At 41.7% G+C, this 23,938-nt stretch overlaps 2 protein-coding genes across 6 annotated transcripts in view; both read right to left on the minus strand.

Moving 5' to 3' along the window:
- Window positions 1–32: 32 nt before the first annotated feature.
- Window positions 33–15,339, minus strand: ZBTB24 (zinc finger and BTB domain containing 24). 2 transcript variants are annotated; one of them, XM_063389789.1, is made up of 7 exons: window positions 14,911–15,339; window positions 11,140–12,139; window positions 10,574–10,741; window positions 9,278–9,361; window positions 8,492–8,575; window positions 6,117–6,198; window positions 33–5,234 (listed from the first exon to the last, which is right to left on the minus strand). In XM_063389789.1, exons 1-7 carry the CDS (start codon window positions 15,037–15,039, stop codon window positions 4,421–4,423), a joined length of 2,361 nt encoding a protein of 786 aa, XP_063245859.1. In that variant the 5' UTR covers window positions 15,040–15,339; the 3' UTR covers window positions 33–4,420. The 2 variants fall into 2 exon arrangements, with proteins under 2 accessions (XP_063245859.1, XP_063245861.1); XM_063389791.1 differs by lacking the exons at window positions 33–5,234; window positions 6,117–6,198 and having other exon boundaries at window positions 8,520–8,653.
- Window positions 15,340–15,464: 125 nt separating this feature from the next.
- Window positions 15,465–23,938, minus strand: part of AK9 (adenylate kinase 9) — a 58,960-nt gene continuing 50,486 nt past the window's right edge. For all 4 annotated transcript variants that reach the window (XM_063389784.1, XM_063389783.1, XM_063389785.1 and 1 more), the window contains 7 exons: window positions 22,989–23,209; window positions 21,590–21,786; window positions 20,912–21,081; window positions 20,100–20,198; window positions 19,916–20,018; window positions 19,267–19,381; window positions 15,465–15,803 (listed from right to left, as the gene is read on the minus strand). In XM_063389784.1, the coding sequence (XP_063245854.1) occupies window positions 15,601–15,803; window positions 19,267–19,381; window positions 19,916–20,018; window positions 20,100–20,198; window positions 20,912–21,081; window positions 21,590–21,786; window positions 22,989–23,209 (1,108 nt within the window). In that variant the 3' untranslated portion in view covers window positions 15,465–15,600. The remainder of the gene's footprint in view (window positions 15,804–19,266; window positions 19,382–19,915; window positions 20,019–20,099; window positions 20,199–20,911; window positions 21,082–21,589; window positions 21,787–22,988; window positions 23,210–23,938) is intronic.

Consider the following 23,938-nt stretch of genomic DNA (forward strand, 5'->3'; position numbering starts at 1 on the left):
CCTCTGAAAAGGACTGATAAACAGAAAAGAAAGCAAAGTTAATAAAAAAAAATTATACATACACGCACACACACAAATATATCTGTATACTTATATATTTGAGAGAGACTCCCACATGATGGTACTGAAGGAGAGCTGCTATGGGTCACCAAGAGACATCTTGGTGAAGGGCCAGTAAAATCACAGAATCACAGAATGGGTCAGGTAGAAAGGGACCACAGTGGGTCATCTGGTCCAACCTCCCTGTTCAAGTAGGGTCATCCCAGAGCACATGGCACAGGATTGTGTCCAGGCAATTCTTGAGTATCTCCAGGGAGGGAGACTCCACAACTTCTCTGGGCAATGTGTTGCAGTACACTCAGTCACTCACACAGCAAAGTTCTTCCTCACGTCAGAAAAATTTGCATGACAGGGTAGGAAGTTTGCTAACTAAAGCAAAAGTCTGCTTCCTGCTACTCCAAAGATACTTTCAATTAGGTAGGATTAAAATATTAGCCAGAAATGAGCAGTAAGCATACTACAGTGAGATGCTGAGAATATGCCTGGATGGGTTTTTCCATTTGGAAGAATTGCTTGGGACAGATACAATCAGTAGTCTCTCTGCTGTGGAAAACCATTTATTGTTCACCATGTTTTACAGAGGATCTGAAAAGGGATAGAACACAGAGAACAGTTGTAGCTCATGGGACTGCAGCTGCAAGAAGCAGACTCTGATTAGTGTCAAATAAATAAGTAGAAGAGGTCCTGAAATCATAGCTCTGGAGAGTATGGCATTCCCTCTCCCTTGTCTGCTCCTGGCAAGAACCTGCAGTGCAGGAGTGGGAGGAAGGCCTGCACAGATGGACTTGTGCCCTTGGGAAGATAAGCGTGCCCAGGAAGGGCCCTTGGGTGCTGCCGTGCTCCGGGACACGCCTGCTGTGCAAACCGGCCTCCTCCCAGCCACTCCCAGCTCAGGCTCGGCTTCTCTGGGATAAGGATACTTACACAGGACACTGGCAGGGACACGGTCTGTGCACAGTTGGAAGACATGGGGAGACAGGAAGCGTACCCAGCTGCTGTGTTCACACTGGGTTGGTGCTTAGGAATGAATCCCACACTAGCTTTCACAGTTAAGGTGAAGTGGGAAAAGACTGAAAAAACCCCACATACAAGCAGACCAGGACAGGTATTAGCAAACACCAACCATGACCTTCATCACGATGACTAACCAGCTACAACACTGAAATGAGTCCTTCACAAAGAAAGAAATGCAAGCAAAACTCTTTCTTCAACAACTGGCAGGATCAATGCCAGGCTCAATATCCTTAATTTTAACCTGTGAATAGACATTCATTTAGAAAGAGTTTGTGATGAGGTAGAGTCCTCTCCTTTTCCTCTTAGATGCTAAGAGAAAATTGCTGTACAATCCCTAGTAGTGCTTTCTTTTCCTATTGGCAAGGTAATTTACTTTTACAGCTCATATGAAATAAATACCCTGATATTCATTTATCAAAACCCAAGATGCTGGACTGGAAGGCCAAGCAAGGAAATTACACACACAACAGGCAAATGCAGGCTCAGAATGTGTTTGTCCTACCTCTCGGGGATTTGTTTCAACTTGCGCCTGGAGAACCAACCAAAATCTTCAGAAAAAGCCAAAATCTGATAAACTTGCATTTAGAAAAAAAAAAAAAAAGTGTAATCCTATTAGAGTTCAACTACACTGGGTAACTTACAAATTGAGCAGAGGAAACGCACTATGGTGTTAAATGCTCACAAAACCAGATCTTTCTGTAGTCCTCTTAGTGCCCTGCATTTACGTCTAAAACCTTAATCTCATTTTAACATAGAAAGCAGCGAGATGGATTTGCTAGGATTAGTCTATGTGAGAAAAAGAGAAGGTGTTTACTGGCTAAGGAGTAAAGATACTTAGAGAGCTGTTCTGAAACAGTTTCTAAGGGATGCATTTTCCCCCTACATCCTTATTAGTGGCAGCTGGACTGAAAAACAAAGCTGAAGGGGTTTCCTTTCAAATTCAAAGCAATTCTAGACTTAAGCTGTAGCCTTAAAAATGCACACACAGAAAAAGGATTCATTTTCATCTTTTAACAGAAATGCATTCATGAGAAAGGAAGCAAATGGTGTCCAAAAAGCAACATTTGTGATATGAGAAGCCACGCCAGCTTCTTGAGTGCAAGCTACAATATGTGCTGACAGCTTAAGCAATGCGGGGTGCAGGATTAGTCATTGCCCTGCTATTCACAGCAGCTCGTTTCTTCTTCTTCCTCATAATCTGCAGAAAAGCAAAACAGAATTCTGAACCCCAAACTTCAGGGTTTTTCATTACAGGGAAAACACTGAGAAATCACTGTGTGGAGTATCCTGTGTTTAACTGCAGCATGGAACTGAATCCTGCAAGTAAAACTGCATAACGAACAAAACAAAGTTCAAAAAAGAAGGAAAGTATTGAACAGTTCCTTTACTGGTAGCCTCAGAATTTAGCTTGTAACCTGTTTCTAAGCATTTCAGGATTCATAAATATATGGCAATGAATTCTGTGCAAGTTCTTGTAAACTTCTGACCAGTCAGTAGTCTGGCTGCCCTGTACAATGTTTTAGATAAATGCAGAAGTTTCAGGATGAAACTGAATATTTACTGTAAGCTTATACAATTAATCAGCAAGATTGATGTAAGTGCTGTAACAGGCTTTACTATATTTATTTATCTGCTCTTACAACACCAAGACTTCAAGCTTCTCAGGCAGAACTACAGAATGTGCTGGTTCACTTTGGTGGCAGAAAGTATGCAAATTCTACTTCTCCATTCTGAGAGGAAATGTGAAAAGCCTAAACACCTTTGCTATGGGATGGCTTGTTACTTTTTGGATTTGGTGGGAGTTTTTCATGTTGATTTATTCCCATTGTCTACCCTTACCATGATCCATTTATATAAAAGTGATTAAGCAGTTTGAAGACACAGAGATACTTAGCCAAACTTCTGCAGCATGCAATCAGGAGCAGGCCAAGTAGTCTGGATTTGGAACACGGGATTTTATTAAAAAAGTGGATAATTTTGCTTTTAAATTCACCACATTTTTTAGAATTTTTTGTTTGTTATAATATAAAACTTCAATGTAAATCATAAGTATGACATTTAAAAGCTGAACTGACAATTGAGCATGTTCTTTTAACTAACAGTGGTATTTTATCTGGATTTTAACATGCCAGTCCAACCATGTAAAGGTGTTACCAGTAGTCAAACCTGAAAACAGAAAGCAGTATTTTGGCAAGACATTTTATTACAATGTCAAATCTTTTTTGTTAGCAGTCAGTCATTGAAAACAATCTGTACACATCTAATTCAACAAAAATAGTTGTACAACTTTAAGTGATGTGCCCCATTTATGTAACTTCTTATGCTCTGAAGTGACACTCTTCATTGTTTGAATCCTCACATAAACAATTACCAGTCTTAACATATATTAAAGTAAGATTACCTTCTTCTCTCAAAAGTAAAAAAAATAACACTTTAAATATACAGTGGCTCCTAAGCTTAGACAGAATCCTGTCAGGAAGAGAATCCTGCACTTCAATAGACAGTGCCTTCAACATCAAGGGCTCTTCAAAGTGCTTGGCAGAGTGTGTGAACACTATCCCCACTTACCAGATGACGAAATAAGGCACAGAGGTCAACTACCTTGCTCACTGTCACACAGTGAGTGGCAGAACTAACAGAGCAGAACTTTGGGGGTTTCAGTTCTCCAGTGTAATCATCACATCTCATTGCCACTACTCAAGTGCAATGGCTTAAACATTTCTGAGGAGCAAAATGTGTACAGCACACAGTAAACAGGAGGGAAGATTCAGGGCCAGTTAAAGGCTGTAACAGTTTCAACCCAAACCAAATGAATTTGGTAGTCAGTAACTCATAATGCACTTCAGGGAATGATTACATAGAGAATTATACATTAACCTGCAGAGAGAAAGCTCGTTAAACATAAGACATATGGTGTTAGCTTTGCTAAAAGTACTGGTTGTCTTAAGCTTGACAGTAGCTCAGGTATAATGTTAAGTTTGTCAGAGAAGTGGTACTTTGTGATCAGCAGATGTCCTAAACACTGTTCTCCTACCAGCAAGGTGAATTTCTCTGGAGAGTCACATGGACATGCAAATACGGGCTAAATATCTCCTCAGGAGGCAGAGATATATATGAGGCACATTAATTGCTTGGGAGGTATGGACTAAGTGGTAAAGAAATACCGATCCAGAAAAACAAAATAGTCTAAAATAAATATGGTTAAGGAAAACTGAGTCATCCATCCAAAATCACCAAGAAATGCATCTTTGGCTAGCTTACGCTGCAAAAAAAAGTGTGACACATGTAATCCCTGCCTGGATGAGAAGCATTGTCTGGCCTAGCCCTCTGCTGACAAACAAGCATTTCAGAAAGCCTGTCCTTGGATAGGATGCTCATGAGATGACTCATTTACTGACAGAGGCTGCTGATGAGATTCAGAAACAAGTACACTTTGATTCTGTTCTTCACTGACTTGCTGGGAAGGGACTGTATCATGGCTAGAGTGAGACTGCTGACTTGATTCGTGAGGCAGCTGCACGTGCTGAGCTGGATGTGAAGATCCCGCCAAGTGGATTTGTTCACTTTGTCCTTGATGAGCATGGAGATGTTCTAGCGCTTCCTTGGAAAGAGTGATGACATGCATTTGTTCAGGCTGGGCAGCCTCTATTTGGTTTGCAATCACATTGATACTTTGGATTTGTTCTGCTTGCTCCTGCTGAGCTGAAAGCAGTAAGTTTTGCAGCTGCTGTGGTGGCTGCGCAAGGAGCGCGAGGTTCGCAGCCTGCTCTGTCGTCATGCTGGGGGCATTTTCTGCAGTCACAATACTGATGCCTTGATTGTGGCTGGGCATGAAGTTGATGTTGTGTACTGCATCTGTAACCAGCAGCTGAATTTCCTGCCCTCCCGAGGTGGCAAGCTGGTACTGCTGCAGCTGGAGAATACTTCTCACTTCTTCCGGATGAACGCTGGTGCTCGAGGCGGCGCCGGCTTCCTGAAACTGCTTCTCCTTGCTGTGAATTTTCAAATGAGACTTCAGGTTGTCCAGACGGGCAAACTGCAAATTACATTCTGGGCAGGCGAAAGGCTTTTTGCCTGTGTGTAAGATACAGTGTCTTCTCTTAGCACTGGAATCAGAGAAGGATTTTCCACATATATCACAAGAATATGGCTTTTCTCCTCTGCAAAAGGAAAGCATTTGGTTCCATTAAAATATTCACTTTGACAATGCTGCTTTCTGAAACTCTGTAACAAAATACTTAAACAATTAAATTGTTTTTCTAAGTTGTAAGTATTTAAAGTGTAGTTTCATTAAAAACATCCTCTATTTGACCTCCTGATTACTTCCATTTGACTTCACAACCTGTACAATTAGTACATACTACAGAACTACAGAGATCACTGCCTTCCTCTCATAAAACCAGAGGTACAAGCTCCGCGCTGCTAAACCTTGACAAGAATGCAACAACTTTGCACAATTCTTAGCACTGACCATTTTAAGAACATTCATTAACAGTGTGGGCTTAAAAACAAAAAGAAGTGTCCAAACCCTAACTTGCTGCCTGTGTCAAAAGGACAAGAAATTTTACTGGAAATGTTTTCTTAAACAACAGTTCTCCAGTGATTCAAAATCTAACATGTCTTTATGCAGTGCATTGCACTGACAGGGGTAAAAGACAACTAATGCTATTAGAGACAGGATAAGGGAAGCAGGAGAATGCTCCAATAACCTTGATACACCATGGCTACTCTTCTGCTGTCAAACAAAACTTACAGTACAATTTTCACAAAAATAATATAGCAGTAAATACACTGTCAGTGAACAGACACAAAACACCAAAAAAGACTCGTACAGTATCTTTGCACATGAGTATTTAGGACTTTAGTACTTTCCACTACCAACTTTTTCCTTACATAGATTAAGCAAAAATGTTACGTTTTAAACAATCATTCAAAATGCAAACAAGTCCTGACCATTCTAAAATTAAACAAGCACTACATACAAGTTATAAAATTAGAAGTTACACTTTTAAGAAATGTAATGAAAATAAGACACACTTTACCTGTGAATTCTAATGTGAGTCTGAAGTGAACTTTTAGCTGTAAATGATTTGCCACAAATCTCACAAGTGAAGGGCTTCTCACCTATCAAAAAGAAATGTGACTTCCCTTTTTAAATAGCACTTTCCATCCATACATTAAAAACATTTTGTATTTTACCATACACAGCATCAAGTGTGCACTGTTGGCTCCTCACGCTTCTGCCATGGTTCAGCAGATATCCAAAACTGAATGAACTCACGAGTCAAAATGAGGGTATAACATTTTAAATGTACACCTCTAGCATTTCTCCCCTTTGAAGATGAAGAATTAGGTGATCCAAGCCCCCAAAGCAACAAAAAGCTGTACCTATGGCACAGATGTGGGTTTTCCATGTGGAACAGAAACACTTTGAAAAAGGCTGTCCCTGAACCCTGGCATTAATGCCACATTCACATGCAGCACCCTGCAGATGAGTAAGCCCAAACTTCCAAAGCTGGAAAATGAATCTATTATCTTAACAACTTGCCTGGCTTTCTATAAGGCTCCATCACACTAGGCCTATGATATTCTGGGAACACCAGTTAGAAAAAAATTAAATTATTGTGAGTTAAATAAAATGTGAGTTTGTTTGGGGATTTTTGTTTATTTGTTGGGGTTTTTTTTTCAGTGCATTTGGAATTCTGATGTCTAACTGAGTAGAAGCAGAGAGGCCAAATTTAACTGTACGAAGGTTCACAAGAAACAGACACTACCCAACCAAAGCAAATCCTAATTCACACCATAACAAATCCTTGTAGCACTGAGGTTCTTTAAGACACCAGACACAATTATCCAGATCACCACTGTGGTAATTCACACCATCAAAGCACACCAAACCCAGGGATTGGGCAGCAGCCAGTTTCCAAGGAAGCTTCCCATTTAGCATAGAACTGCAATGCTTACCAGCTTTCATGTGGCTTTGGAGGGCATGGATAAAGGATGAGAGAACAAGAAACATTTGTCAGAAGGGACCTCTTGTCATCCAGTCCCAGCTTACTACTGAAAACAGGAGTAACTTCCCAAGTAGGCTATATTATTATGACTCGGTGTTATCAAACTGCTGCTAAAGGAGAACAGTTGTATCTGTGTGTCTTGGTTTGAAAAAGAAGCAAATCTAACCCCCAATACTATGTTAACACTTGTCCCACAAATACCTTGGAATTTTACATTGCTTTTGAAACGGGACAGATCAATTATTATTTCTACATAATACTGGTATCTTGCCTGTCTTTTCTAGAAGCAAAATATATTGCAAGCCAGTTTCTGCTAAAACTCAGCTTAGCTCATAAATTTTTGTAACTTACCTTGCTAGTAAGCTTCCTCTTCTCATTTCCCACCCCAAACTCATTTCCCACTACATTTAGAAAGCTGTATCAGCTTCAGATACAAAACCCTTGTGTGCATTAATACTGTGTTCTTCTCAATACAAAATTATGTAAATATCACATGCTAATACTGTTCTGGATAACCAAAAACTCCCAGAAGCACAAGTTTTGACCTCAGCATTTAAAGCTGTGTTATTTTCACTTAGAAAAGAGGAGGAAATGAACGAGATAAGTATGCTTGAGACTGAGTTATGTATTACAACTGCAAGCAACATGCTTAAGAATAATTTGATTTTGTGAGGAAACATTTGCCACTGTTTCTAGTTACTTTAAAAGACAAAATTATTCACACGTCACCTTATGAATTCACTCTTCAAAGGAAAGTATTTTATGAAGTTTATGCCTTGTTATTATGAGAGGATAGGTCAACATTTTTATCTGTGTTATCCAGTGATTCATTACCAGCTTGCCCTGTAAATCTCTTAAAACACCCTCTGACGCACTTGCATTAAATCACCCCTCCCAGCCCATCTCCTCTCAACATCTGCTTTATTACACCACAGTAAAAAGCTATATGGAAATAATTATTTTTCTGGTCACAGCACTTTTTGAAAGCACCCATCCCTCACAGATCGAGGTGTTCAACTCATTTAGAACACACACTTTCTGTTACTTGTCAGCTCACTGCAAGCTCGACACATGCTGGATACAACTCTCCCAACAAACTGAATTCTCAGTCCACGATTGTATCACAGGAAAGCTAACTGGCATTTTCTGCTGTAGGTTTTATAAAAGTGAGGAAAAAAAGCCCTCTTCCTGTAATAGACACTGCTTCTGTGATGCTGTAACACAAGCGTTTTTGTGTTCCTGCATTCTTGATGTCAAATCTCTTCATTAGCAACACAGGCATCATTACGTACAAGTAGAGCAGAAATTCATTCCACAGAGACAAGTCTAATTTGCCTAATATTGTTTTGTCCATGTAACTTCAAGAAAAAACAAACCCCACAAAACCCAGGATACAACATTACCTGTATGTGTTCTTAGGTGTTTCTTTAGCTGCGCCGCATCCATGAATTTGCGACGACACAGGTTACATTCCGGCAGCGAACGGCCTTGTCGCAACAACAAAAAAAGTGTCAGTGCATAAGTGATCCCTGTATCTCTTCAGTGATCTTTGTTAAAGCACTTTCCTGTAAAATAACCACTTTGATATAATATAGAGATAAAACAAAAGGTGATTCACTGCCTCCTCCCTATCTTAACTGTCACACTCCTATTTCTCAATTTAGTATTACCACAGGAAAAGAGGGGATTGACACCTGCTCCTGCCCAAAACCACCTTCTCTTGAAGCTTTGTAAATGCTGATTTGCTCTACCACTTCCTCTGTGTGTATCTGTATCTTGTTCCAGAATTGAGAAGAACACTTCCTAAAGCTTGTATGCCCTTACTAAGTCCAAAGTAGTGGGCAACTACAATGCAATTCGCACACCAGGCAGCAGACACAATTGTTTATACAATTCCCAGTTTTTATGTAGCATGGACAGCAAGGCTAAAATAATCAAGCTGTATGTCAAATACAGTGTTACTAATTTTTAATCAAGAACCCTTCTCAATTAAATATTTGTCTACACATTTCATTAACTATATATCATTATGTCTTTTTCACCCTATCCACTGTTATACCAAGATAGGATACATCAAGGTAGCAGAGACTGAATACATCACTGAGGAAGAACTTTCAGCCTAAGTCAATCTTTAGGAAGAGAAATCAGCATGGACAGTAAGCCAGGTCCTCACCCCAAACTTGTTATACCTGTGTGTAGTCGATAGTGACTCTTGAGCTGTCTCTTCTGGCTGAAGTATTTCCCACACTGATCACAGGTAAAAGCCTTCTGCCCTGTGGAGAGAATCACTTATTAAAATGTAAGCCACATCCAAAGCAAGTGTAAGGAAATAAATAAAATACACAAGCCAGCTGTGAAGAGCCAATTCAGTTTTGATTTTCTCAACAATGGTTGTCAGAGGCACATGGGGGAGGAGTTGCACATGTGCCACGTCCAGGAGGCAGCTAGGAGAAGATGGAGGAAAGCCTTGTCTCTGGGGAGACTTTTCCTGGCAACCAGTTCATGTCTCACACGGGACAGGCAGTCAGCAGGGGAACACCGAAGACACTGCATGCCAGAGACACTCTCCAGTCAGATGGCAGAAGGTCTCTACCAATAGACTGCACTGGGACAGTGGACTGGGCCAATGGTCTCCTGTCAGCAGGCAGACTTTGGGAGGAGCCAGGGGCATGAAAAGACTGGTCACAAGCCCCAGGGCTTTTTGAACTTGCTTTTTGAGTTGGGCCTTTGGCTTGAGGTTTTTTTGAGACTGTGCTTTTGCTTTTGAGCCTTGGTGATTCAAGGGGCCTCTTGAAACTTGCTTTTGAGTCAAGGCTTTTTGAGTCTTATGCTTTCTGCCCTGGCCCCAGCCTGCCTTTTGGCTCTCCTGCCCTCACTAGCTCTTGCTCGCCCTCACATCTGTCCTGCCTCACAGTGTCCCTGACCAACTCTCCGCCTGCTTTGTCCCAGCATCCCTGCCCGAGCCCTGTGTCCAACCCTGCCCTCTGCTGCGATCCTCACCATGACTGTGTCCAGGGTTCTGGTCCAGGGCTCTGGACCTCCTGCCTGATCTCCCGTCACCTTGTGTCTGCCTGCCTGTCACCGCAGGAGCCGTGTACAGGCAGGCAGCGTGCACACCCCACATCTCATGGACATCAGGCACTCCCTGACCTCCAGTGCTAAAGCTCTCCTTTTATCTCTGTCTCCCCTCTCTCTCCCCCCATTCCTTTCCCATTTTTCTTCCTCTTGTTCTGTCTTTTCTAGCTCTCTTTAGAAGGATAACTCCTTTTCATTTTTGTTTCCTCATTACCAATAAACGGTTCTCAGATACAATGTTTGTCTCATTTGACAATATTTCATTCCTCGCCATCCATTTTTAAAAGAACTCCTCACAGTTTCCCTCAGTGGAATGTGACACCAGCACACACAGGACGGAGCGGAAGTACCTTTTTTCCAGAAAGGCAAATTCTTGCAGCAGAGAGCTACATTTGCCTTGAAGCATTTACCTGAATGTAGGCTCATGTGCTCCAGAAGAGAATGCTTGGTTGTCAGAGCCTTACTGCAGATGGTGCACGTGTATGGCCGCTCCCCGGTGTGCATCCGCTCATGGACTTGAAGAGAATGTTTCTGGGAGAAACCTTTCCCACACTCACTGCATTTAAAAGGACGCTCCCCTGAAAGCAAAAGATGACATTTTTAGGCAAAGATCCATCGTTTCTCACTAAAAATTCTAAGCTGATAGTGAGATGCACTGCTGTGTTGTAGCTACTGAAAAAATTAGTCTTGATTAGTGGTAAAGAGACAAGCTTCACACAGGAATAAAATAATTCTTTAGCTATTGCCATATAATTCAGTGCTTAAACAATGAAATTAAGTACACTGAAGTCTAGGTGAGACACAAAGGTTCTGAGATCTGCTGACAAGAATAAAACAGGAAACACAGAACACACTGTAATTTGGAACAGCATGCTATTTTGGAAATTCCTGCTGTAGTCAACAATCAGCACTTCAACAGTCACATTTGGCAACATCACTAAACCTAATGCAAAAGCAGCAGTCTCTGAAGGCCTACCTGTATGGCTTCGCTGATGAACAGCCAAGAAGTGATTACACTTAAATACTTTGCCACAGTCTTTACAACGAGCTTCAGAACCCACACGTTTTCTTTTTCCATCAGTTCTGTTTGCCAGTCCTTTCTCATCCTCATCCCCAAGAAGTTTATAATCTTTTAGTTTGATTGATCTCCTTATTCTGCGTTTGCTGTAACGGCTCTGAGTGCTCTGTATTTCTTCAGATTTGGGATCGTAGTTTTCATCTTTCTCAGCTGACAGATCAAGAGCAGCCTCTGAGCCACAAGCAGGTTCAGTTTCTTCTCCATCTTTTGTCACTGAAGCCTGTTCACTGGCAACTGTTTCTTCTACTTCAGTGTCTTCTTTCATATAATTTTGCTCATTTTGCATGGAGTTGTTCTCTCTCAGCTGCCCATCTTCGGCAGAATTTGCTCCCGATTCTTCTTCTTCTTCTTCTTCTTGGACAACCTTGATTTTCCTTGGTCGCCCTCGTTTTCGCTTTGGTGGATCGTAATTTTTCCTGTCACTTGCAAAAACAGAGGCTCCACTTTCAGCTGGAGCTGGCAATACACTGCCTGGGCTGCGGCTTTCCAGGTAGTCTGTACAGGCCCATACCAAGTCAGTCACTTTCAGCAGCTGTGCAGTAGCCAGGATTTGTTCTGTACTCTTCTCACTGGCACAGAGGCAACCAGTGTAGATAAATTCTAGCAGAACTCCAAAGGTGTCTGCAACCATTCCCTCCAACATGTAAATTGACTGCCCTATTTCACCCTCATTTACAAACATCATTGAGAAATATTCACTGCTGGCAGCCAGCAAAGCTTTATGGGCTCTGAATTGCACATCCTCCACTATCAGAGTAATGTCACAAAGAAAATCCTTTTTTCTTTGTTCCTCAAAATTAGCTAGAATGGTATCTTTGTGAGCTTTGGAATGGATGATCAGTTTCTCAGAAGGATCAGTTGTTTTTGCCATTTTAATTATGAATATTAAAGGAGGTGCCTAGAAAAACAGAACAGCTTTAGTAAAGACTTATTTTAACAGTGGGCATTATAACAATAGGCATTATAAGACACAACTATTATTTGTTATAACAGTAACAGAGTTCAAGAGTTTCTAAAGCAATTCTGAATCCTCTGAACTGTTGAAAAATGGACACTATTGCTGACATGGAATTTCTTCAAAAAGTATTTTTAAATCCTATGAAAGGACTACAGATAGTTTTTTAGATCAGAATTATTGCCTATCATTTTTTTATCTCTGATGGACTGTGAACTCTGTATTATCTAAAGAAACTGCTAACCTAGCTTCTGAAACTAAAACTATCAGACAGAAACAACTGCTTGGTCACAGCGCCTTAGTACAGCACTGGCTTTGCATGGCAATGTTTTGGTAGCTGGGCAGCTGCAGGGGTGGCTTCCATGAGAAGCTGCCAGAAGCTTCCCCAGTGTCTTACAGAGCCGTCACCACGATGAACCCACTGCTGGCCAAGGCTGAGCCCAATAGCGGATGGTGGAATCACCTCTGGGATAACAGATTTAATAAGGGGGACAGAAATGTGCACAACTGCAGCTGGAGAGAGGAGTGAGAATATGTGGGAAGAGCAGCCCACATAAAGCAGACACCAAGGTCAGGGAGAAGGAGGGGCAGGACGTGCTCCAGGTGCCAGAGCAGAGATTCCCCCCACCCCCTGGTGCAGACCATGGTGAGGCAGCTGTGCCCCTGCAGCCTGTGGAGATCCATGGTGGAGCACAGATCCCCCTGCAGCCCCTGCAGGATCCCACACCAGAGCGAGTGGATGCCTGAAAGAGGCTGGGAGCCTGTGGGAAGCCTGTGGTGGGGCAAGCTCCTGGCAGGACCTATGGCCTCATGGGGAGAGAAGCCCACACTGCAGCAGGTTTGCCAGCAGGGCTTGTGACCCCCATGGAGGCCCCAGGCTGGAGCAGGCTCTTCCTGAAGGACTGCACCTTCAGGATCGAAGGGGAGCCAAGCTGGAGCTTTTTGTGAAGAACTGCAGCCCATGGGAAGGACTCAGGCTAAAGTAGTTCGTGGAAGAAGGACTGTCTCCTGTCAGAGAGACCCCACACTGGAGCAGGTGAAGAGTGTGAGGAGAATCAGAGACAATGTGCCATGAACTGACTGCAGCCCCCACTCTCCATCCCCCTGCACTGCTGGAGGGAGGACGTAAAGAAAACTCGGACTAAAGCTGAGCCTGGAAAGAAGGGAGAGGTGGGGTGAGCTGCTTAAAGATTTGGGTTTATTTCTTATTATCCAACAGTGATCTCATTGACAATAAAGTAATTTCCTCAAGTCAAGTCTGTTTTGCCTGTGCTGGAAACTGGTGAGTGATCTCTCTCTGTCCTATCTCAACCCATGAGCTTCTATTATATTCCCTGTCCCCTGTCCACCTCAGGAGGGCGTGACGGAGCAACTCTGGTGGGCATTGGTGTCCAGCCAGCACCAACCCACCACAGGGGAAACAAAAAGGTCAACTGCAGTTTGATCAGTGCAGTTTACTCAAGGACAAGGTTAGGAAATCCTGTAATAAATGATAAAATTTCACTGGTATCAGTGTGGCAGCACTTCATGATTTCTTTTACCCCCACCTATCCTTCTGAAAATTCCTCTTTTTTAACACTTTCACTTGTTTAACACTTTAACACTTTTAACTTTACTAAGCTTTGGTGTAAGAAGGTAGGCAATACAAACACAGAAAACAGCAGTGTTTTGAAGGGTTATGTCGACTACAGGGTTCATTAAGGTATCTACTAACAATCAATTTAACTTGCTAGACTTCTTTGATAGTAAATTTGCAAAAATTAATAACAAACAAAAAAATCCAGCAATTTCAGAAGAATCCACCAAATATTATGTAAGAGATATGCCAAAAATGTCCTATTTACAAAGCTCAGCTAAACCAAAGATAAAACAGATTAGCTACCTGTTATATCCTAATTTATCCAAGTATCATAGCAAACACCTATAAATCTGCCTATTTGTATTTAGTTATTCCAGCAGTTTTAATCACCTGAGCAAAAGCTCCATGAAACAGCAGACACTATCTACAGATGAAACCTAAATGCCACTGAGGTGGTGAAAAGGGGATTCTTTAGCCGTAATCATCTACCAAATAGTTCACGGTAGCATAGTTCACGGTGGCGGAGTCAAATTGTTCTATCTGGGAGCTTTCATTTCTGGAGCATGTGAACCTGATAATTGTTGATGGAGCACCTCAAAGAACAGCTGCAGGTGTGACCCAATCTGCCTTATCCCGCATTACAAGAATTCCTGCACGGCTGCTGCCAACTCTGCCTGCAGGCATCCTCTACCATCCACACTTGATCCAGATAAGGCAGCGGTACTTTGTGAGCTCTGATCACTTGAAGGACTTCGGTGGTTAACCAGTAGGTTATTAGTATTCTGACTGCAAAATCCGAACCACCCGCCTTCCCTAAAACCCCTCCCCATCAGAGAGTGAGGCTGTACTCCAGCAGAAGGCCGCACGCTGCCGGCAGTGCGTTCGCATCCACACTCCGCTCCAGCCGTGGAAGGGCTCAGGAGCCCCGGGAGGTGACCCGGGGGGCAGCGCACGGCGGGCGCCGGGCCTCGACACGGGCACAGCCAAGGGCACCGCGGGTCGCCGCCCCCCGAGCACCGTGCGAGCCCTTCGGGCCGCCCCTCAGGGGAAGGCCGCTCGTCCCTCGTGGGGCAGGAGCAGGGAGCGGGCCCGGAGCACCCGGCCCGGCTGCCGCCCGCCCTGCCCCGGCACTCACCGCTCGCCGCCGCCTCCGCTGCACTTCCGGGCCGGGGCTGGCGCCGCGCCTGCGCTGCCGCAGTGAGCGCACCACGGGCGGGGCTTGAGGCACAGAAGAGCCCGGTGCGAAGGGGCTGGCAGGCATCATCCGCTTTCAGCTCCCGGCCCTGCCCCAGGACAGTCCCCAAAATCACACCACGTCCTGGACAGCATTGTCCAAATGCTTCTTGAACTCTGTCAGGCTTGGTGCTGTGACCACTTCCCTGGGGAGTCTGTTCTAATGCCCAACCACCGTCTGGGTGAAAAACCTTTTCCTAATATTGAAGCTAATATTCCCCTGGCACAATTTCAAGCCATTCCCTCGGGTCCTGTCACTGGTCTCCACAGAGAAGAGATCAATGCCTGCCTCTCCTCTTCCCCTCACAAGGAAGTTGTAGACTGCAATGAGATGTCTCCTCCAGGCTGAACAGACCAAGTGACCTCAGCTGTTCCTCATATGGCTTCCCCTCAAGGCCCTTCACTATCATCATAGCCTTCCTTTGGACGCTCTCTAGTAGCTATATATCTCTCAGCTTCAGACAAAAGATTTTATTTCTAAGATTTCATAGTTAAAAAACTGGCCTGAGAACGCGTGATGTTCACAGGCCATGTTGCATCCATGCTGGTGCCTGATGAACACTCTATGTGTTAATCAGTAGAAATACAGGGTTCACACAAAAGTGGGGCGGGTGCCTTTCAGGGAAAGAAAAGTCTCCAGCCTGTCATCAAAGCCAAGGGGTCGATCTCTTGGCTCCTTATACGGGCCCATCATGACAGTCCCCAGGTACGGGATGAGTTTGCAGTGCTCCACGAACTGCAACAGCTTCTTCCTGTACATCTGCCGCACCGGCTCCGAGCTCCGGGGGTTGTATGCTGCAAGAATTTAAGCGGCACATTAGTGTCCCCTATCAACTTTGTGGGATTACATTACAAAAGTTTTCAAAGGGACCAAGTCTACTTCTACTAGCATTACCCACAGTACAGATAAGCACTTTGACTACTGGTGCCAAGCCAAAATATCAAGTCTGATATTTCAGAAAGTTCCTGACTCCAAAGGATCCTGATAATCAGAAGGATCAGGCTTTTGTAAAAGAAGACACAACAAACATGCCCAGCTGCTGTCAACTTCCCATTTCTCAGACCGTGAGATACTGATGAAACTCCAGACAGTGACAAATTTGGCTAGTGTGGCACACAACCTGAAGTGGCACATCCTGGGGATAGCCCCGGTGTGGCATGGTTGGCACTGTGTCCTTGGCACAGGTATTCTATGATCTAAATGCTTTGTCCATATGCTGGGCTACCTTGTTATACAAGGAGGTCAGTTTTGATAAGCAGGACTGTGCCCTATATGGTTTCAGGAGAGAAGAGTCCTGCTTTATCAAACCTGATTTCCTTGTATGACAAGGTAAGACTCTACCTAGCTGACCAAGGAATGCCAACTGATGTAATCTTTTTTAATGTCAGTAAAGCTTTCAATACTGTCTCTCACAGTATCCTCCTGGACAAAATGCCAGGCACACAGCTGGATAAACACATCATGCCATGGGTGAGCAACTGGCTCAGCACTCAGGCACAAAGGGCTACAGGGAACAGGGATGAAATTGGACTGGAGGCCTGTCACTGATGGGTTTCCCACAGGGCTCCATCCTCAGCCCTGTGCTCTTCAATACCTTCATAAATGACTTGGATGCAGGATACTGAGATATCCCTTGGAAGGGATACTGAGCAAGGGCACAGATGGTACAAAACTTAGAGGAGCTGTTGACTCCCCTGAGGGCAGGGAGGGGAGACCCAGCAGAGAGACCTCGACAAATCAGAGGACTGGGCAATCACCAACCATACGAATTTCATTTAGAGAAAGTGCCAGATTCTGCACCTGGGATGGGGCAACTCTGGATGCACAGACAGCTTGGGGAATGAGAGGCTGGAAAGCAGCGCTGCAGAAAGGGACCTGGGAGTCCTGGTCAATGGCAAATGGAACATGAGGCAGCAGTGCCCTGGCAGCCAGGAGGGCCAAGCGTGTCCTGGGGTGCACCAGGCACAGCATCACAGCCGGGCGAGGGAGGGATTGTCCTGCTCTGCTCTGCACTGGGGTGGCCTCACCTCCAGTGCTGGGGCAGTTTTGGGTGCTACCATATAAGGAAGGAATCGAACTATTAGAGAGTGTTCAATTGAGGGCAACAGAGATGGTGAACCATCTTGAGGGGAAGCTGTATGAGGAGCAGCTGAGGTCACTTGGTCTGTTTAGCCTGAAGGAGACTGAGGGGAGACCTCATTGCAGTCTTCGACATCCTTGTGAGGGGAAGAGGAGGGGTGGACACTGATCTCTCCTCTCTGGAGACCAGTGACAGGGCCTGAGGGAATAGCCTGAAGTTGTGTCAGGGGAGGGTTAGGTTGGATATCAGGAAAAGACACTTCACTGGGTTGAGTGCCACAGTGGTTGGGTACTGGCACAGGCTTCCTAGGGAAGTGGTCACAGCACCAAGCCTGACAGAGTTCAAGAAGCATTTGGACAATGCTCTCCAGGACACGGTGATCTTGGGGATGGTCCTGGGCAGTGCCAGGAACTGGACTCAATGATTATTGTGGGTCTCTTCCAACTCAGCATGTTCTGTGATTCCGTGATTCTGTGAAGAGCTGACCAGTAGTTCAGAGGAGGAAGGAAGGTTCCTCTCTGCACTAAGCCCTATTTTAGCATACATTAGTATTGAGTGCCAGTCCTCAGAGTACAGTTTATTATTTAAATTGTTACCCTGAGGCAAAGGGGAAGGAGTGAGCCAAATAATAACTGGGGTTTTTTCTTATGGACAGTATTTTATATCTCATTACAAAAACTGGACAGCATGAGGAACTATGCTCTAAGACACTTCAGCCCACTAGCTTTAAACTCTAGACAGCTACATTTAACAGTTTCTGAGAGATTTTTCAAGCATAGCTCCAAATACACCCCTTTACAGGAGTCTAGCTTGAAGGACACTCAATCACTCTAGTGATATATGGTTTACTACTCTCTTTCCAGGAGTAAATCCCTCTGCATTTATGGTTGATCACCTGTACCTTCTCAGATACTGAAAGCAATCCAGTGTTGTGAGAAGCTGAAGGAGCAACTAAATCCCTCCTTCTTGTCCCCTATTTAAATGTGAGATTAGAGAATGATGTTAATTGAAGATGAGAAGGTTTGACTTCACATAGAAAGAGGACGAAATAAATTTCGAGGGGACCACAACTTGAAGCACTTTGATCAAATTTTTTGATCAAGGATGGTGTGACTACTCTGAAGAGAAACACAAAAATGAATAATGCTGTACTTGTAACAAATCACAGCAGGGTCATCCCAGAGACATGGCACGGGATTTTGTTCAGATGGCTCTTGAATATTTTCAGACTCCACAATTTCTCTAAGCAATCTGTTCCAGTGCTTGGTCACTAGTACATGAAGGAAGTTCTTCCTCAAGTTCAAGTGATTTGTCAGTGTACAGGCCTGCTATATCTTAAAGTTGGAAGCAGTCCTATGCAGTGCTACAAGAAGATAACTTGTTTTCCTGAATTGCTATGGTCCAGCCATTTGGCACTGCATGAGGAGAAGAGATTTTTGCACTTGCATAACCTTTCTGGTTCATCATCCACTACTAATAATGATTTAATGTTGCAATAGATGAACAAAAGATTCCTAGCATGGGCATTCTTATGTTAGCAAAGCCATGCTAACAATAGAATGAGAATAGCCTTTGTGAATGAAGCAAACTACAGTATAAATAAAAGCAGTTTGGTGGCTTAGGAACTGTACATTTATGTAGGGGCTTAACATGCGTCTGCTCTGTTCAATGGTCTTCCTTAATAAAGCAAAAAAATCTGTGATAGTTCAAGGAAATTCTGGAGGGCTCTGGAAACTGCATGAGGAAACACAGGATGTGAAGAGCTTTGAAAAATTAATTAAGATTGGTATTATCTAAAAGAATAAGTAAAAATGTAAAATACAAAAGGCCAGGTGAAGTTCACCCAGTGAACAGGTTGGTTTATAAAAGACAAAAGTGGTGGGTTGAAAGAAATGTCAATCATGCTCCAGAAATCTCCAGCAGTGCTGGAAACCAGCTCAAAGCTATAGCAGAGCTCCAAATAAGGACACTGAAATCAAGAAAGCTGGCAATAGCTAAGCTGATTGCAAACTATTAAAGATTATTACCTGCAACTGATATCTCTGGCTGAAAAAAACCCAAACAGAAATTCTAAAAAATAGCAAATATGAACACTAATTGGCTATCTATATTATGTCAGAGTTCTTATGTTATTTATACAATTAATTATTTTTATATCATGCTATTTTATACACTACCTTTTAGATGGAAGGAGACAAAAAGCAGAGCAGTTTCTTTCACGCTTAGGAATGGATACTTTGGCTTAAGGCTGCTGACTTCATGCAGAGCTTTTATTAGAGAAGTTGCTACTCCCTAAAGAAAGAAAACAGTTTTAAAAGACCATTACAGAGACCTTGAACAATGTCTCACCCTGTTTTAATGCAGCTCTAACAATACAGGAGGATACACGAAGTTGGTGAATAGGAGAAGATAACAAATTAGCATAAAATAGGGGGGGCTGTGACCATGAATAATTTTTTTTATTTATTCATGTGTCAAAGTGTAATAAACTACTCTTAAATTTTCCCAGGTAAGCTTGTGTCTATGCTGGTGTTAAAATTCACACCAAAATGTACTCTTACAAGATATGATAAACAGCTAAGTCAGAAAATCTATCATGTAATATTATTATACCCCTCTGATAGTCTTGTATTTTTTCCATTAAAGCTACGGACACCTATTATTTTAAAGCTCAAAAAATTGCTCTTAATTTTAACAAAAAAATTTCAATTTAATATAATCTCATTAATAAATATAAGACTCAAATGCATTAAAAAGTTTTAAAAATGGAGTGGGATACACTATATATCAAAAATCATATTTTAAAACAGAAAAACAAAAACTGGCCTGTTCAAGGTATCCAGCCAAAGGAAGTGTAGTTAGTAGCATTGGCTCTTTTTTTGGAGGGAGTTTACAGGGAAGCTTCAGATTCCAGTACTTCTCTGGTAACCTAACCAGATAAAAAGTAAGCACTTTTAAGATGTATAAACAGTGACATAATAAAATATTAAAATGCAATTAGTGTACTCACCTCATAAACTTCTCAAGTTTTTCTTCACTTTCAAAAATATATACCTTGTCTTGGTATTTTGCTGCATACTCAATATTGCCAGGCACCAAAGCTTCATATCTGAAGAGATGGAGCAAGAATTACTCATTCACAAAAAATGTAAAACATAATTTGTGTGGTATAAATTAATGAGCTACTGGTAGCATTCTGGTAATTCAGTAATACTGGTAGCAATTAAAAAAAATAGTAATTGGATCATCCAAGTTTCCACTACATGACTGAAAGTTAAAAAAAATCTGATAGTCTCTGCCTCAAAATCTACTTATTATTACACAGTGCTTCTTTGGAGCGCCTCCATTTAAAATACCAATCATAGTTAGTCAGGAGATTAAAAAGGGATAACATAGAATTGGCTATTATGGTTCTCCTCTGATGAGAAATTCTTACACACTGAGGAAATCTGTGTGACTTTACAGTGGAGCTTTATGGATCTCTTACAAAAATCATAATAGCTAGTTTTGCATTTACTAGGGATTTATGAGATTTCTTTGAATCTTCAAAGGCTTATGATAGAATTCAAATTATAACTGTCTATCTTCATCATGAGAGACACCAAACCAACACAGATGCTTGTAGAATCTGTAGCCATGTAAGTATTAAGAGGTGATTTTATCTTGATTTCCAAAGCCACAGGCGCAATATAGAGAATTGTAATGGTTTTTCCTGTCCAAACCCTGAACAGCATTAAAAAGTACTTTGAAACTATTTCCCCATGAATGCATTAATATAGAACATAGTCTGTAATTCAGGTTATGAAAACTCTAGTGACATACCTCTGTTTTCCATCTAGGTAAGTGACTGGACAATATCCCTGCATTTCAGCCTTTACAGGGAATAAGGCTGCCACTTCTGCTGCAGTCAGTTTCTTCGGTAGCATATGTAGGGCTGGGAGAGGGTGAGATGCCAGTGATGATACATAAACCTCTGGTCTGCTCAAGAATTTCTATAGAAAAAGAAATGTTTTTATCCTGAAAGAAGCACTGTAGGACTGTTAGTCAAACTCCAGAGGACTGGCTGACACGATTTAGATACCTATTTTTTCTACAATGTAACAGTGTTGCTCTGCTGTTGCTCTTGAGTGATTTGTTTTCCAATCTACTCAGTCGAAGTAGTCACTATCCACCCACCATCCATCACTATCTACTGCTATCATAAGCCACTTTCTAACCTAGTCTGCCCACAACAGATAAAGGACAAAGATACTGTTCTCAAATGAATGTTTGATCTGTGACAAGTTGTAAGAGGAGCTTTAGTTAATGGTGTCTGTTCTCTACTTTTTCTGCCTAGACACTTGAGAGTAGAAGTACATAGAACAAAAGCTTGAATGCTATCAACAGTGGTCTAATTCAAGTTGCATATTACCTATTTCTGTATGGAATCCAAGAATCTAAGCAACAATGTTCCCTCTTCCCATAATCCCCTCCTTTTTTGACCTGCTTTTTGACACGCACTTGCAGTTCTTGCTGTGAAGCCATTTTGTAATAGCGCCCTTGAAATTCTGCAGCAAACTCCAGTGAGGGGGTTACAGAGCAGTCAATCAGTTCACCTTTCTCTGTAAGGCTGACAGGACAGTACTGTCCACACTCCCCCAGCTGATCCTGCAGTTCCTTGGGAGTGACACATAAATAAGCAATGCTGGCTGCTTTTCCTGTTAATGAAAGCAATTAATGATAATCTTTTATTTATGAGACACATAGAAACATCAAACAATTCTCATCAGGAATGCTACAGTCTAGAAGGTAATTCATAATTTGAAAATTATATGAAATAATGAGAACTAAACCACCAATTCGATAATAAAATTAAGTTGTAACTCATTTTACTAATTAATTTTAATTACATTTTTGTAGCATTTAAGAAATATAATAATTATTAATGATGTGGGATTCTCTGCATGCTAGCTTATTAGTCTGTTCTTCTTATTTATGATTTCTTGTTTCACTCCTTTGTGTTACTAAGGGACATTTCAGCTATTATTTTATTTCTTAACATTGCTGAAAAAGAGTACAAGTTGTGATGAAAGACTCCCCTTTATTCATCCATATCTTGCAAATGCTACAGTCTATCTGAAGGTAATATATTCAAAATCTTGAATAAATGCAATCTTAAACCCAAATTACTTAAAAATCACGCTTTCTCAAGCCTGATGTGTAAAAGTTAAGTGTATTTTAATATTTTTGATTATGATTCCAACTTTTAAGATGGGTGCAGCCACAGAGCTGTAGAAGTTAAACCCGAAAGGTGGGTATAAGATAAGGAAGTGTATTTGCCCTTCAGAGGAATTCTAGTTAAATAGTACAGACATGTTTAAAAGACATATTTAATCCTGACCAGTGCTGACACACAAAAAGTCAAGTTCCCACACAAAAGTGGGAACTGTGCCATTTTAGAATAAAGTGGTCTTCTTCCCAGATCACAGAAATTAATGTAGATGGCATATTCAACCTTATTTCTAGATTTTAAATTAACATCTTCCCTTTGCTTCCTTCTTCCTTCACTAACTCTAAAGTGAAGCTGCAAGCTAGAGTTCCCCTTGTACCTTTGGGGTACTCTTTGTGATTTACCACCCAGTGTTGCTGTATCTACCATGGACCAAGGATTCTGCCTTCCTTTTGCAGATTTCTGTTACCCTGTTCTTTGGAGGATGACCTCAGACTGCCCTGTAGTTAGCTTTGGCTTCACTCTTTTCAAGAGATCTTCAAGATCTCTGCAGATGAGATTGAAGAATTTAAAGGAGTGTATGTGCCCAAGAATTAGCCTCATCCAAAGAAAGGTGAAGTTGTCATGCACATAGTACATTGCAGCTTTTGAAAGAAACAAATATTCTGGGAAACACTGTTTTTCTTTTACCTTCTTTTTTTCTTTCCAGGTATATCTGCATTTGTTTAACAACCATCTGAACTTCCTGCAGAACAGTGTTCCAGACCCTCCATTTGCTATGATTGGCATTGATCACACACCAGTTCTGATATTCCTTCATACAGTAAGTTCTAATATCATCAATGTGCTCTTTATAGCAGGAATGTTTAATAGCTAGAATCTGTGGGCTGTCATGTTCAGGATAGGGAGGTCTAAAGACAATGAAAAATAACAGTGATTTAAATCTGATGATTAGATAATTTCATTGAATTTCAGGTGTAAATTCTAGAGTTCACTCTAAGTTCTTTTTACAAAATTTTTCTTATTTGACACTGTAAAACATATTTGAGAAATATAAATTTCTTATTAAGAATACTACCAGCTACATGTGAAAAGCAGTGTACTTATGATGACACAGTCCCGTTCAGAAATGAAGAACAAAGCTTTTTCTGTTTATGTCCCAAATGCAAGTCAATAATTATTTTGCAAAGGATTTGGAATGTATCAACACATATTACCTGACACACATGACAAGTGCACCTTTAAATGGTACCCTGATATTGCACACTTGATTTATACTTAAGCCTATAAAATATAATTAGTTTCGTATTTAAAATGAAGTTTAAAGTAAATACTTTCAAAAACATATCATTGATTTAATTTTTTGTAATGCAAATTGTCTTTAGCCTTTTAGTAAACAATTTAACATTGTACTGATTACTTGATAAAAAGAAAGAGAAAAACAAAGGACAAAATGAAAGAGGCATGCAATAATGCTCCAAGCTATCTGGAATTTCTTAGAAACACTTCCTCTAATGAGAAACAGATTCTTACACAATTTAATTTTAAGGTGAATGTTCTGTTCTTTTTCATTCTCTGTCTGCTTATAAACTACTTACTGTTCTTCCTCAGAAACAGCTAATGGCTCTTTAAACAGAATA

This window comes from Prinia subflava, chromosome 2, assembly GCF_021018805.1.
Source record: "Prinia subflava isolate CZ2003 ecotype Zambia chromosome 2, Cam_Psub_1.2, whole genome shotgun sequence".
In the NCBI taxonomy this organism is placed as follows: Eukaryota; Metazoa; Chordata; class Aves; order Passeriformes; family Cisticolidae; genus Prinia; species Prinia subflava.

Coding starts and splice junctions, on each gene's coding strand:
- ZBTB24 (XM_063389789.1), bottom strand. CDS start 15,039: ATGATGCCTGCCAGCCCCTTCGCACCGGGCTCTTCTGTGCCTCAAGCC. Junction 12,140..14,910: donor AGCGGAGGCGGCGGCGAGCG/GTGAGTGCCGGG, acceptor CTGTTTTTCTAG/GCACCTCCTTTAATATTCAT. Junction 10,742..11,139: donor TCATCAGCGAAGCCATACAG/GTAGGCCTTCAG, acceptor TTTTGCTTTCAG/GGGAGCGTCCTTTTAAATGC.